This window comes from Lactuca serriola, chromosome 5 (assembly GCF_051521515.1).
Source record: "Lactuca serriola cultivar US96UC23 chromosome 5, Lser_US96UC23_V15, whole genome shotgun sequence".
In the NCBI taxonomy this organism is placed as follows: Eukaryota; Viridiplantae; Streptophyta; class Magnoliopsida; order Asterales; family Asteraceae; genus Lactuca; species Lactuca serriola.
The window spans coordinates 139,711,948-139,727,281 of NC_136412.1; the positions used below are offsets into that span (position 1 = coordinate 139,711,948).

General features: G+C 38.8%; 1 protein-coding gene across 1 annotated transcript; it reads right to left on the bottom strand.

The window, feature by feature from the left end:
• Positions 1 to 12,606: 12,606 nt before the first annotated feature.
• Positions 12,607 to 15,121, bottom strand: LOC145053029 (geraniol 8-hydroxylase-like). Its single transcript, XM_079000984.1, has 3 exons — positions 14,143 to 15,121; positions 13,223 to 13,824; positions 12,607 to 12,895 (listed from the first exon to the last, which is right to left on the bottom strand). The coding sequence occupies exons 1-3, from the start codon at positions 15,022 to 15,024 to the stop codon at positions 12,829 to 12,831; spliced, it is 1,551 nt and encodes a 516-aa protein (XP_078857110.1). The 5' UTR covers positions 15,025 to 15,121; the 3' UTR covers positions 12,607 to 12,828.
• Positions 15,122 to 15,334: the final 213 nt, after the last annotated feature.

Genomic DNA, 15,334 nt, shown 5'->3' on the forward strand with positions numbered 1-15,334 from the left:
AGAGCCAATGAATGAGAACTTGGATGCATCTGAGACGATAATCTTCGTGGTATGAAAAGTACCGATCGAAGACATCGATGCACCGGCAGCAATGGGGACATCAAATTTATCCATCGCCCATTTTGTGATAAGAGCCCAAAACCTTGCATACGACACCTCAGAATGTCGTGAAGAAGAAGAGAGGCTTTGGATGAGTTGTTGCCAGAGAACCAACCCATAATCGACGTTGATCCCGTTGTAGACACCGTACATGATCGACAGGAAGAGTCGACTAGAGCCATCGGATCCTGAGGTCCGTTCAGATAAACCTTTAAAAAGAACAATGAACATACCGTTCCACTGTGGCGGCAAGCAAGACTTTTTAAATTTCGCGACGGAGGTGAGCACCTCCGTGTACCCCATGTTGTAAAACATACTGTAGATATGGCCAATCGGAATCGTCTCCGGATTAACCCTGGAAGGGTCAGCAGCAAACCCTAGCAATACGCCAAATCGTTGCTTTGAAATCGAGGTCTTGTGATCAGAAAACTCGAAGAAAACCCTATTGACTGCTTTATCGTAATGTGCAGTCGCATACACCTGCGAGAGGAGCTCCATAGGCACAGATTCAACCTTAGAAAGTGCAGGAGCGATCGGCGAGTACTTCAGGCACTCAATAATCGGGAACATGTAGGAATCGTACGCCTGAGGGGTTAAATCGATCACCAAACACTATTGAGGGCGAATGGGAAGGATGTGGGAAGTAGCGTGAACTGACGATGATTCTGCCATTGTTGAAGTTGGAAAGAAGAAGATGAACAGTAAGGGTTTAAGGGAATTTTTTTGCTCTCTTGGGAATTCGGATGCAGTAAAGAGGTAAATGGGAGAGGAGACTGCTTTTTATAGTGGGTGTAAGGAGAGAGAAAAATCTGTTCAAATCTTCTATCAAAATACGAAAGGTTTTTCCGGAATGACAGATGCGTGACAGTTAAGGTATGCGATGATCACGCATGAAAGAGAGTGTCAGATTCCTTGTAACACGCCGCCCAACAAGCGCTGTTTCAGAAGAAACCGTTTCAAATTCACACGTGCCTGTTTGTGCCAGAGAGGAACCGCTTCATCTTCGCACACGCGTCCATAACGTCAATTAAAGAATGGGCATTTCAAATTTGCATGCGTCCCTTTTTACCGTCGTTTGAAATTCAATCCGTTTATCTCCCGCCTGAGTCAGCAACCCTTCATCTTATCTTTTGAATGGCATCTTTTGAGTAAATCTCCCACGTGGATTATTTTTTACCACAACTTGTAAATAACCTCCAATTCAGTAAAACAGCCTGTAATTATTAGTACAAGAATTTTGGAAAATCAAAGATTTTCGTGCTAAGAGTATAAAAAGAAAAGAAATAAAGCAACTCTTTTTAGGAATAAATGTGATGTCAATAATGACACGAAACAAATGATCCCGGGCACGAATCTCTTCCTTCAAGGTCAAGAGAGACCTTAAAGTGTTGATATGGTTTCCCGTTGAATGACGATCAAACACTTATTAAGAAATGTTGAAAGGCTTCTTTTAATTAAACTACTTAAGGGTGGCTTTCGCTTTGATGCAACAATTCTAATCTTGAAATGAGAAAGAAAGTGATCAAAGTACTTGTGAGACCAGTGTAGTCTGTTGAACAAGTAGGTAGGAATTAATTTTAAAGTGGCTTGGAAAAAATGAAATCTCAACACACAGAAAAAAAATAAAAAAATAAAACTAGATTCCAAGGGAAGAAATGTTATGGGGTTTAACAATTTCATAGGAATCACACAAAATAAATTTTGAGATTTCATCAAGGTACATCCGTCACTTCTTTGGTGAAAAATTGAGCAAATTAATTGTTCACTGTCAATTCAGATTTGGTGTTGAATTTTGGGTTTCACTCAGCTCGTAGTGGCACGAACCTAAGATCATAAACATAGTTGTTGTGTAACCATAAACCTCAGTGGTAATTTCTGAGAGTCTCAAGGGTTACGTTGATGAAACGAATGTAATGGAGATGATGTAAGAAAGTAAAGTACCTCAGCTGCAAAAAATAAGGACAAAGCAGAAAACTCTTATCTCATATGAGATGAGAGTGAGGTAGCTCACGATTAGAATAAATGTGGTAGCCTAATTGGGAAGACAAGGTTTGTTTATACCAAGTCATTAAGGCTATTATTCAAAATCTTATGAGGCTTGCGACACATACAGCAACATGCTTCTAGGGACACTTAACTAATCCAGCAATTTTTATCCCCATAGACGAACGAACACACAAATAAAATAAAAAAAAAATATTTTTGGAGTTTTTGATATATAAAAAAAATAAATTAAATTAAAATAAAAAACAAGCAAGAAGAAAAAAAAAGATTTAGAAAGATTAAAAAAACTTTGGAAAACTTGGTAACCGAACCCGAACGTTCGGTTGGTTTCGGTTGAGAAAAATTTTGAAAAACCGAACCCGAGCGTTCGGTTGGTTTCGGTTTTGAAAAATTTTGAAAAATCAAACCCGAGCGTTCGGATGGTTTCGGTTTTGAAAAATTTTGAAAAAACCGAACCCGAGCGTTTGGATGGTTTCGGTTTTGAAAAATTTTGAAAAACCGAACCCGAGCGTTCGGTTGGTTTCGGTTGTGAAAAATTTTGAAAAACCGAATCCGAGCGTTCGGTTGGTTTCGGTTTTGAAAAATTTTGGAAAACCGAACCCGAACCTTCGATAGGTTTCGGTTTTGAAAAATTTTTAGAAACCAAGGAATTTTGACATTCAAGTAGGTAATACTTTAGACGAATAGATAAACAACTTTGTACAAGAAATTTACAACCAAGAAAACTACCTTTGAAATGATGAGCGAGTGCAGATGATGCAACCGAACCCGAACGTTCGGTCAATTTCGCTTCTTACGTTTGAGATCGAGAGGTAGTTTGTGGTACTGATTCTGATTCCATCATACCTAGCCCTTGTAGAATTTTGTTGAATGAGGCTTCGGGAAGAGCTTTGGTAAAGACATCAGCCAGTTGATCAGTGGTTCTAACAAAGTGAACTTCAACATTTCCATCTTCCACATGATCTTTGATGAAGTGATACCTCAGTGCTATGTGTTTGGTTTTGGAGTGTTGCACTGGGTTATGACAGATCCTAATTGCACTTTCAGAGTCGCAATATAGTGGGATCTTTTTCATATTGAGTCCATAGTCTCTGAGTTGACTCTGGATCCAAATCACTTGAGAGGTGCAGGATGCAGCTGCAATGTATTCAGCTTCTGCAGTGGACAAAGACACACACGTTTGTTTCTTTGACTGCCAGCTAACCAACTTCCCGTCAAGGAATTGGCAGCCACCAGTTGTGCTTTTTCTGTCGAGTCCACAACCTACAAGGTCCGCATCTGAATAGGCTTGAACGAAGAAGCCTGAGTTGGAAGGATACCATACACCTAGAGAGGTGGTTCGCTTGAGATAGCGTAGAATGTTCTTCACTGCAAGCATGTGAGGTTCGCGTGGGTTTGCCTGAAATCGAGCACAGTAACACACAGAAAACATAATGTCAGGCCTGCTAGCAGTGAGATACATTAGTGAGCCTATCATCTGTCGATAAAGCGTAATATCAACAGCCGGTTTGTCCAGGGATGGGGTGAGCTTGGTGCCGAACGCCATTGGAACTTTGACTTTGGAATCTCCCATCATGCCAAACTTTGCTAGGAGAGTCTTCGTGTAAGCTTCCTGATTGATAAAGATGCCTTCGGGTCCCTATCTAATATTTAAGCCAAGGAAAAAGTTAATAGGACCCATTGAGCTCATTTCAAATTTAGTCTCCATCAGCTTTCTGAATTCAGTTGTTAGGCTGGGATTCGTGGAGCCAAAGATGATATCATCGACATAAATTTGAACGATCATAAGGTGGTTACCTTCCTTCTTGCGAAAGAAGGTTGGGTCAACCGAACCTTGCTTGAATTTGGACATCTTTAAAAATTTAGTCAACGTTTCATACCAGGCTCTCGGAGCTTGTTTCAGTCCATACACAGCTTTATCCAAAATATAACAATGATTAGGATACCTTTCATTTACAAAGCCAGGAGGTTGCTCCACATACACAGTTTCTTCGAGTTCACCATTGAGGAATGCACACTTGACTTCCATTTGGTAAACCTCAAAGTTTTTGTGGGCAGCATAGGCTAGAAATATTCTTACAGATTTCAGCCTAGCTACGGGAGCGAATGTTTCTTCATAATCAATCCCTTCCTCCTGACAGTAGGCTTTCACGACCAGACAAGCTTTGTTACGAATTACGTTTCCTTCCTTGTCCATTTTGTTCCTAAAGACCCATTTAAGACCAACAACCGAGGCATCTGGAGGAGTTGGAATAAGAACCAGACTTTGTTCCTCTCGAATTCGTTCAGTTCATCTTGCATAGCTTGAACCCAATCGGAGTGATCAAGAGTAGTATTAACTGTCTTGGGTTCAACTTTTGATACGAATGAGTTAAACATGCAGAATTCGACTTTTGAAAACAAGGAAGTCTGTTTTGCCTTGAGTTGTGATCGAGTCAGAACTTTTTCAGATACATCCCCAACAACTTGAGAAATAGGATGATCCCTGGTCCATTTGATGAGAGGAGGGTAGTTTGGATCAAAGGTTGGATCTAATTCAGCGTTTATCATTTCTTCTGGTTCGGACTGGCTTTCATAGTCGTAAGACATGCCAGCATGCTCCCCCTCGATAGATGAGCTTTCAGGAATGTTTTGAGCTTCAGAGGTTTCTTGAGGTGTGGAGCTTTCAGGCGTTGATGCACCTTCGGATGGTGTGGCACTTTCGGTTGGTGAAGTGCTTTCGGTTGGCAAAGTGCTTGGCTCCCCCTCAACTTGTGAGCTTGGCAGAGTTGACGATGGTTGATCCTCCCCCTCGACTGAAGTATAATGTGATGAAGGTTCATCAGAACTTGATTCTCCTTCATTCATTCTTCTTGCAGCGTCTTCAACAACTTGCTTCATGTGATCTACCTTGTTGTCTGCTGCGCCTGCTTCTAAAAGAGTGGCTTTCTCTGGTTCATCAAAGAGTTCCATGAACTTCTCGAATAGATTAGCGATCGAGACTGTGACTTGGCCAGTTTGAGGAAAGATTTCCCCAGCTGTGTCTTCATTGGCCTTTAGCTTTTTGACATAGCTATCGTTAAAAGTCACGTAGTAAGTTTCTTCGATTTTCCTCGAATGCTTGTTTAATACCCTGTACGCCTTAGAAGTGAGAGAATATCCCAGAAATATCCCTTCGTCGGATTTGACATCGAACTTGTTTCGGTGTTCTTTGGAATTGAAAATGAAACACCTAGAACCGAACACATGGAAAAACTTCACATTGGGCTTCCTGTTGTTGAGAATCTCATAAGGAGTGAGCGAGAATCGCTTGTTGAGATATGACCTGTTCTGTGTAAAACAAGCAGCAGAAATAGCATCAGCCCAAAAATAAAGAGGTAAGGAAGCGAAACTTAGCATGGTTCGGGCGGCTTCACACAAAGATCGATTTCGTCTTTCGACAATCCCGTTTTGTTGAGGAGTGTAGGGAGCTGAGAAGTTGTGACTAATTCCCTTTTCCGCCAGGAATTCTTCGAATTCTCTATTTTTGAATTCCAGACCATTGTCGCTCCTGATGTTGCGAACGGCCTTTTTCAGCTGTACTTCAATCTGCTTGATGAACACCTTTAGCTTGTGAGTCACTTCAGATTTAAGCTTTAGAAAGAACACCCATGTAAAATGCGAAAAGTCATCAACAATAACAAGAATATACTTGCTACCACCGATGCTTTCGATAGATGAAGGACCACACAAATCAATATGAAGTAATTCAAGTGGTTCAACAACTTTAGTGTTTATTATAGATGGGTGACTTTGACGACTCTGCTTCCCCATTTCACATGCAGCACACAGATGGTCTCTATCGAACTTGAGCAGTGGAAGACCTCGAACGTGACCTCTAGTGACAAGTTTGTTGATGTCCTTAAAGTTAAGATGAGAGAGCCTTCGGTGCCACAACCAGCTTTCGTCAGATTGCGCTTTTGATAACAAGTAGATAGCTGGGTTTCCTTTGATGGGTTTGAGGTTTAGAGGAAACATTTCACCTTTGCGTTCAGATTTGAGAATGACTCTTTTCGTCTTCTTCTCAATTATTTCAGAACCCTCATCATCGAACGAGACTTTGAGACCGGTACCTCCAACAAGCTGAGATACACTGATGAGGTTGTGTTGTAGCCCTTCCACGTATGCAACCTTCCTTATCGTGAAATCACCGTTAGTAATCATTCCATATCCTTTTATGGTGCCGAAGGAGTTGTTCCCGAACTTGACGTTTCCACCATTTGAAAGAGACCTGTATTCCCTTAGTTCTTCTTTCCTCCCTGTCATGTGACGCGAGCAGCCACTATCAATGTACCATTCTTCGTCAAACTGCTCGTCATTAATAACCTGCAAAATTAAGCAGATTTAGGAACCCAAAGTTTCTTGGGTCCTCGTGAGCCTTTCACAGGAACAGGAATAGTAAGAGAGATGTCAACAAAATATGTTCGTTTAATTAGAGTTGTTTCATCTTTCTTTTTGATGGTAAAAACTTTGATTTTATTAGGATTAGGTGTGATCGGTTTAGACTCAGATTTAGACACCGAAACCCTCTGTTTCCCTTTTTGTTCAGCTGAAGATTGAGATTTTCGAGAAGGAACAGAATGGGATTTAGAATGAGGTGAAGAAGAGTTGGAAGAATTAGAAGAAGTAGATGAGTGAGATTGAGAGGGCTTAGATTGAGATGACTTCTTGGCTGGAGACTCTAGGTGACCCTTTTGCTTTTGATCATTTGTGGGACTGACCTTAGAGTTTTGATCTCTTTTGATTTCAAAACCGAACCTTTGCTTTCGGTTGGTTTCCTTCTCTGAACCGAACCTTTGCTTTCGGTTGGAGTTATTCTCAGAACCGAACCTTTGCTTTCGGTTGGTTTCGTTCTCTGAACCGAACCTTTGCTTTCGGTTGTTGTGGCTCTCGTGCATTTCAACAGGATTTTTCTCATACTTCAGGTTCTTGTCTTGATGAGAGAAATAAGCATTCTGGGATTGCCATAACTGTTTTCTTTCAGAGAGATTCTTCCTGTATCTCTGATTCCTTTGACGTTTGTGATTTCTCATCTGCTTCGGTTGATGATGGATATTAGCTTTCGGTTTCGGTTTTTCTACGGCTGGTTCATTCTGAACTGAAGAAGTTTCACTTGAAGTTGTGACTTCTTTTGCTGGCATTCCTTTTTCTTGAGGAATGTCTTTCTTATCGCTTGTGCTTGGCACATCGAAGTTATCAGGTTTATGCAAGGGTTCTGGTACGTATCTCCCTTTGCTTTTCCATGAGGTCCTTTCAGACAAACCTACTGTTTCATCAGCATTATCGATTGGAGCTGACCAGAAGAACTCATCGCAGCCATCAGCATTGTCTTCGTTTACAATAGCTGTGAGTTCAGTAGTTTGATGTTCGGTTACTCCTGTGACCTTGTACACTTGATTTGGAGTGGTCCTAACCTTTTGATATACAACGGCTTTTTCTGCTAAGATCGGGGACTTTTGTTGGGACAATCGAGCGAACTCCACTGAATTTTCTGAAATTAGATTCTTGTGGTTTTCAGGTTCGCTTTTCACAAATTCTGAGCAGTTAACCGTGTCCTCTACAGAAATTTCACTCATATTATCATCCTCATTAAGCTTAGATGCATTTTCAACATCAATTTTGTTTTCTGAGCTCAAGTTGGAGTTTAAAGAGTCAAATTTTTGTATGGTTTCGGTTCTCAGTTTAAGTCTATCATTTTCATCCAAAAGGTTTTTAAGCATGTCCTTATGGTCCTTGGATTTAATGAAAGATTCTATTTTGTCCAGTCCATACATATAGGTCGGATTGACGTCATCAGATGATATCACACTCTCACAATTGTAAGCTTCAGCATCAATTTCATCCTCCTTAAACTCAAGGAAGGGCAAAATCATGCGATGAATCTTTTGTCCTATTTCACAATCCAAGTGAAGCTGAGTAATATTAGTGTAAAGACGTTTAGCAATCAAACAGAAAACATTTCGCTGTTTCAAAAGCTTTAAATTGTCTCTTTGCAAATAAATGTTTTCATCTTTCATTTTGACTAATTCTGACTCCTTCAATTCGATCCACATGCGCCGTTCCTCACTCTTCGAAGACACCCTGCTTAATTGATCAGTTAGGTTAGAATTGGTGATTCGAGTTTGAGTTAAACTACTATCTAGATGAGAAATTCTTGAATTAACGCTTTTTAGTTCTTTTTCATATGAGCATTGTGGGACTTTAAATGAAACAAACACCGATTGTACCTTCTTGATGAGTTCATCGAGCTCGTTGAACTGCACGCTGAGCGGTTTGGCTGTAAAGCACATATCCTGCTGCTCCTTCGGTTCATTGCTTCCACCATCAGTGTTGTATCCCCTCATCTGAGATATGTCAGACACCATCAAGCATCTTCCTCCACTGTTTTCCTCTTTTGCCACACAAGCCTTTCCATGAGAGGGCTTCCTCACTTCATCGTCTTCAGAATCGGTTGACCAAACCTCCACGCCACCGAACTCGTCATCAACAACCGAACCCTGCACAATTAGAGCATTCATAGAAGGGTTAGCGGTAGATTTCTTCTTCCTTATCTCATCAAGCTTTTTCTGCAACAAAGCTTCTTCATCCTTTTCCTCATCCTTTTCATCCATCTTTTTGAGGACACAATCCTTTGCATAGTGGTTCTTTCCCCCACAATAGTAGCAGCTTACTCCAGAATCACCTTCTGCCTTCGGTTCCTTCTTAGACTCTTCAACCTTCGGTTCGTCTTTAACCTTTTCTGAGCTATAACTCCCCTGCCAGTTTCGGTTTTTGTTGTTGGGGAATCTCTTCTTGATGAACCTCTTGGGGTTAGATACCATCATAGCATAATCTTCAGACGTGAGATCATAATCCTCCAAGTTGAGGTCTTCGTCCTCCATTACAGCTTTACTTTTGGACAAGAGGGCTAACGAACCTAGGCTTGAAACCATATTCTTTTCCTACAACACAATCTTCTCCTGAGATTTGAGAATGCCCACCAGTTTCGCCAAGGAATATGATTTAAATTGCTCGTGGGCTTTAACTGTGGACACGACTGCCCTCCACTCTGATCTTAGACCATTTAAGAACGTAACCTTCTGCTCAATAAGCTTTCTTTCGATGTCATGTTTGATCATCTTGCTAAGAAGATGATTGAAGCGATCGAACGTTTGGGTCACGGTTTCTTCAGTTCCTTGCCTAAATTCACCAAACTCAGACAAGAGTAATGTTTGAATGGAGTGTTCTAGATCTTCATCTGTAGAGTACAGTTCACGTAACCTGTCCCATATTTCTTTTGTCGTCGTGCATGAACTTACCAGCCTGAAAGTGTCGGACTGAAGGGCGAATCTGATCAATCTTAACGCCTTGATATTGCACTGAAATTTATCCTTTTCATCTTGCGCAATATCTTTAACATCTTTCAGAAGATCATTATACTCCTTTTGAGTTTTAATAATCCTTGAAGTTGTAGAATGAGAAAACGGTCCATTAATGATTGCTTCCTAGATGAGGTATCCATTATCCTCAGATCCTATAACATAATCTTCAAAGTGATGCGCCCAGACTTCATAATCATGAGTGTATAGGATGGGAATTTTCGTGGTAGATCCAATGTTGTTCGAAATATTGATGGGATTCGATTGCGACTCATCCATAATGATCGAATAACCTGTTTAAAGATCAGACTTGTAATAAATCAGATTAGGGCAAAACAATAAATATCAAGATACGTCAATAATGAGATGACGGCTCAATAAATATCAGTAATTGCGGAAAACCCTAATTGAAACCTTTTTCACAGAAAAGAAGTGTATCGATTACACAGCCTCCTGCTCTGATACCAATTGATGAGATTAAAACTTAATCTTGAAGATCGATTAGATCTCAAACAGGTAAAATAAAGATTAAACAGCAAGAACACAAAAACAATAAACAACTCAAGAATGAATCAAATGTGTCGAATGATTATAAAACAACCTTCAGAAGAGCTCGATGAAGAACTACAACTGTAGAGGATTAAAGGTTTACAAGAACGATAAAGAAAATCAAAGCTATCGTAATTCTCTATCTTGTATTCTAGATCGTTAACCTAATATGCATGCAAACACATTATTATATAGTAAACCTAACAGGCTCACGGTTGGACAGGTGGTGGTTGTCGAGGCCAACACAAATAATAACCCTAAATATTACACACTAAAATAGTGTATAGTGGTAAAGGGATCGAATCCACGGAGATTGGTTCAATTTATAACTCTATGAAATATCTTTTTGTAAAAATACTTGTAAAATGACAATAAAAATAAAATGGGGGGTTTTGTTGTTTTGAAATATTTGAAACAAACTAGAATTAACTATGATTTAAATAGACAAATGCAACAAAAATAAGAGTTTGATGTAAAATCAATGAGGGAGAGATGGTTGACTTAAAGTTTCCTCACTTTGACTTTTGATGAACATATCATTAGAATCCAATGGTGCAATACTTTGATTTAAATCCTTAATTTGGCTATAGTAATCCAAGAAGCTTGAGATTACCTAGACTTTTCTTAATTGTTGAAATGGCTAGAGAAGCTCATAACAATTTCCTTAGTCAAAGTCACTAATTCCAAATAGCATGTAATTAGTGAAAGTCAACTAGCATTAAGAACCAAAAAGTCACCAAATCCAAGAGGGGTCAAATGCTTTCACCACCATGTTGGAGGAAATGTTTTTATGATTGTGTGAAGCAAAACAACACAAAAATCATTTGTTGCTTGCTAATTTGAGGATCCTTTACTTAATCAAGAAATTAGCCAACTAATCACCACAAACACATTTAAACTCATGAACTAAAACATACAAGTAGTGATAAGATGTTAAAACACAAAACATTCCCATAAAGATTTAAGAACATGTTCATGGATTCTTCAACATTCAACAAAAGTTCAAAGGATTAACCAAAAGTCAACCAATATTAGTTTAGCCAAGCATGGCTAAACACAAAGAAACAAAGTTAGAGAAATTTGTACCAAACATTAAGCAAGAATCAAGAGGTAAAAATATGATGTTCTTCAAGTGTTCTTGGCCTTCAAAAGTCTTCAAAACTCCAGAGAGAATCTTCAAAAATCGGATGTCCAAGAGTATCCAAAAGATGGGCACCAACCTTCCTCAAATAGCCTTCCAAACGGATTTCCGAAATTACCCCTGCAGAGCCTTGCGCGACCCGCGTGCTGTTGCGCGGGTGGGTTGCGCGGGTGGTCCCTGAATGTAGCATCTTTGAGGTTTTGGGCCTCCATAGCTTAGCCCACTTGGCCCAGTGCGAGCCCAATCAGCTCCTAGCCCATTTTTCTTCAAGTTTTCTTCAATTTAAGCCCGATTTGGCTTCTCCAAATGATTCATAGCTCGCAAACTCGCCCGATTAATAATCTATGCATGCTTGAATATACTCCCGCATCTTGCAAATTTAAATGTTTATTTCTCTCCAAGCCTTCAAATAATCATCAAGCTCGCTCCATGCATCATCTCCACCACCCATCAAGCCTAAGATCCTTGTTTTCCACCAATTCTCATCGCTTTCCATACGTCCCGAACATTCCCGCTCCACTAGTCTCCATGAAATCTGCAATAAAGCTCACGAAACTAGAAAGTGCCCGAAATAGTCATAAAATAACAAAAAGGAAAATATGCATGAAAATTAACTAGATTATGGATGAAATATGCTAAAATAAACTATAAAAAGAAGTAAATAAAATGAAACTATCAACAGGCCCAAACCGGAGTGCAAAACTGGACTATAAACCGAGCCCAATGACGCAATACAAAATAAATCTGCAACCCAACATATACCAAAATTCATGATTTTTTATTCTCTACAAATAGACATCCATATTGATGTAGTTTTAAGATAAAATAAAAAATTTATTTTTTTATATTTTCAGCTATCGTTATATTCATAACTGAATAAAAATGCATTAGGTTTTATTACAGTACATTCATTATTCATTTATGAAAAAAAATATGATTTTTTATTTTTTATTATTTATTTATTTATTTATTTATTTTTACAATTTAAGTATCATTCATATATGAATATAACATATAATAAACATAATATATTCATATTTTAATATTGGACGATGCATTAACTTGTGAATATTAACATAGTGTATTCAATTGTGAATATTATATGATATATTCATTTATGAGTATTAAATGATATTTCATATGTGAATATTACATAGTATTACCTGGTATATCACATGTGAATATTACATAGTATATTCACTTGTGAATATTAGATTATATATTCACTTATAAATATTACACAGTATATTCACATATGAATATTACAAGGTATATTCACTTGTGAATATATTCACTTATGAATATTTGAAGGCATTTTGACAAATATATGTAATTTTTATATGTTATTCATATGTTATTCACATATTAATAACATACAGACTTGCATATTTTTTTGTGTTTTTTAATAATCATATATTGATTCAGGTGAGAAAACATATTCATATGTGAATATAACGTGGTAATTTAGTTTATGCATTTCATCAAACAGTTGGAGTGTATACAAATTAACTATTTTAAAAATGTTAAAAACATCAAGTTATCAATTCCAAATCATCATATACTTCCGATTTCGACTTTAGATGCAACATCTTATGTCTGATCGATTTCTCATTTTGATTTTGATTTCCGAAAATCTGACTGGGAACTTGTGAGTACCGATTATGAGTCCTTCAATGTCGACTGTGACTGCGAGTCCAGAACTCCGATTCCAACAGCAAAAAAATTCCTATTTAGTTGAAGAAATCTGGATGATTATTGAAGGGTGGAGGAAAAATTTTGATGATGAACGAACTGTTATCGAATTCTCTATAGTTACTTATTTTAGATTGAAGGTTATTAACATATTTAAAAGTTTGTCACCGTGATATATTATATTCCTATTGTGAATTTATTTCAGGTTAACATTAAAAACATCAACTAATTCCTATAACGACGTATAAGAGTTTTATTTAATTTTATACCATTATCTTATTCGAGAGCTGAAATTACAAGAGTAACATACACATGAGAAGTAAATGCTTTCCACAACAATCAATTAAATGTCCATTTTTACCTTGTGAGGGGTATAGGTATAGCAACAAGTGGTATTGCCTTAAGCAATGTAAGACCGAAAATGGTATTCATGTCCATTTCTTCTTTCGCATGGGGAAGCTCCCAGTCAAAATGATAAACAAATGAGGCCAGTAGCAAACGTACCAGCCTATGAGCCAATGGCATTCCAGGGCACCTCCTTCGACCCGCCCCAAATGGTATAAACTCGAAATGTTTACCCTTATAGTCAACTTGATTAGCTAAGAACCTTTCTGGCATAAACACCAGTGGGTTTTCCCAGTATCTTGGGTCCCGTGCTATGGCCCATGCGTTCACAAGAATTTGTGTGTTTGTTGGTATAATATAGTTTCCGAGTTGCACTTCGGACTCGGTTTTATGAGGCGCCAATAGGGGTGCAGCTAAGTGAAGTCGCATTGTTTCCTTGATGACAGCATCCAAATACGGCAACTCCATGATTTTGGCTTCTTCAATTTTTCCATCTTCTCCCATTATTTGTCTGACTTCTTCACGGAGTCTTGATAACATATCAGGGTTAAGTAATAATTCTGTCATCGCCCATGTTATCGTGTTTGAACTGGTGTCTGTTCCTGCTATGAATATATCCTGTAATTTAAATGAATTATTTTCAATCATTTGAATATATCTACCAAAACAGGGATACCGACATATGGAGTGGATGAGACATGCATGTGGGGACTCCAGTAATCAGATAGATTAAATAATAGGAATATAATATATCTCAAAGTATGATCAAGAAAAACGACAAGGTGCTAGGAGATGCTGGAACTTCGGTTCTGTACAGATATCTATATATCTTGTTGGTTCTGAATACATATATATCTTGTTGGCCTAGGATGATCTTTACAGATCAAGAGATTAATCATAGGTGAAATTAAAAGGAAATAAAACGAGGGAATTTACCACGAGTAAACAATTGATGTGTTGGAGATTGAAAATGGCTTCGTTTTCTTCACTGTAGTCGAGCAGTGAATCTAACATATCACCAGAACTCGACACCTTCAACTCTCGATTCTGAAGTCTCTCACTTACGAAACCTTCTATCACTTCATCCAGCCAGTTGAAAGCCGACTTCGCCTGACGCCGTATGTGCTGTGGATCCAATGGTTTCAGCACCGGAAATATGTCTGCTATGTTGAACTTCCCCAGCATCTCCATATAGGTCTCCACAGCCGACTTGAAACCCCCGATATTCTCAGAGACATAGTTGGTCACGTTCTGTGAGAGAATCGTGTTTGACATTTGGTTAAGTGCCACGGCAAACGCCAGCTGTCCAATGTCCACTGTGGCCTTTTTCTCCGCCGACTCCCGAATGAAGTCAACCATCCCTGCAACCACGTTTTGGCGGAGGTAGCTGAGACTGTCGAGTTTCTGTCGATTGGTGAGATACAAGTTGAGAGCTTTCCTCATAGCCCGCCAGGTCTTGTCAGGCGGCATCCATAAGATCGTTGCTTCAGGGTGTTTCAGAGCGTTATTTACATCCGGTATGAGGCGACCGGAGCAAGCGTCATCATTGAGTTGGAGGATTTGTCTGGCAGCATCTGGTGTTGATGCCACCACACTGGTGATGCTGCCCAATCGGATGGTCATAAGAGGACCATGTTTGTCTGCGAGCTTGGCTAGGGATTCATGGGGTTTTGATCCAATGTCGAGGAGGTTTCCAATGATGGGGAGCCTGACTGGGCCAGGCGGGAGTCTTCTTCTCCGGTAAAGATCAAGGCCATGGAGGAAAATCAAGAATATGATGAAGATGATGGAGGAGAATATCAGGTGATGATGGTCCATTGTATTTTTCTTAGTTTCTATTATACCATATATAGTGACTAGTTGAACAGGAAGCTGAATATATTAATACGTATGAAGATGCCTTCACGTTATTTGGTGTCGATAGATGCATTTCTAATTGCATTTGCACGTGACGATTAAATTAATACTACAAATGAACACATGTTCTTGATCAATGTTTTAAAAAACTAAATAAAGAAGTAAATGTTACACCTCATTTTGTTAATATATCGTGTACATTGTATAATCTAGGGTAGCTTATGTAAATCTCATATTATATTGAAAAGCAATGCAACTCAAATTATATATA

Bases quoted from the DNA above. Each gene is read 5' to 3' on its own strand.
- LOC145053029 (XM_079000984.1), bottom strand. From the start codon at position 15,024: ATGGACCATCATCACCTGATATTCTCCTCCATCATCTTCATCATATTC. The intron at 13,825-14,142 runs GTAAATTCCCTC...TTTAAATTACAG, and splicing joins ACATCAATTGTTTACTCGTG to GATATATTCATAGCAGGAAC. The intron at 12,896-13,222 runs GTAAAAATGGAC...TCAACTAAATAG, and splicing joins ATACCTATACCCCTCACAAG to GAATTTTTTTGCTGTTGGAA.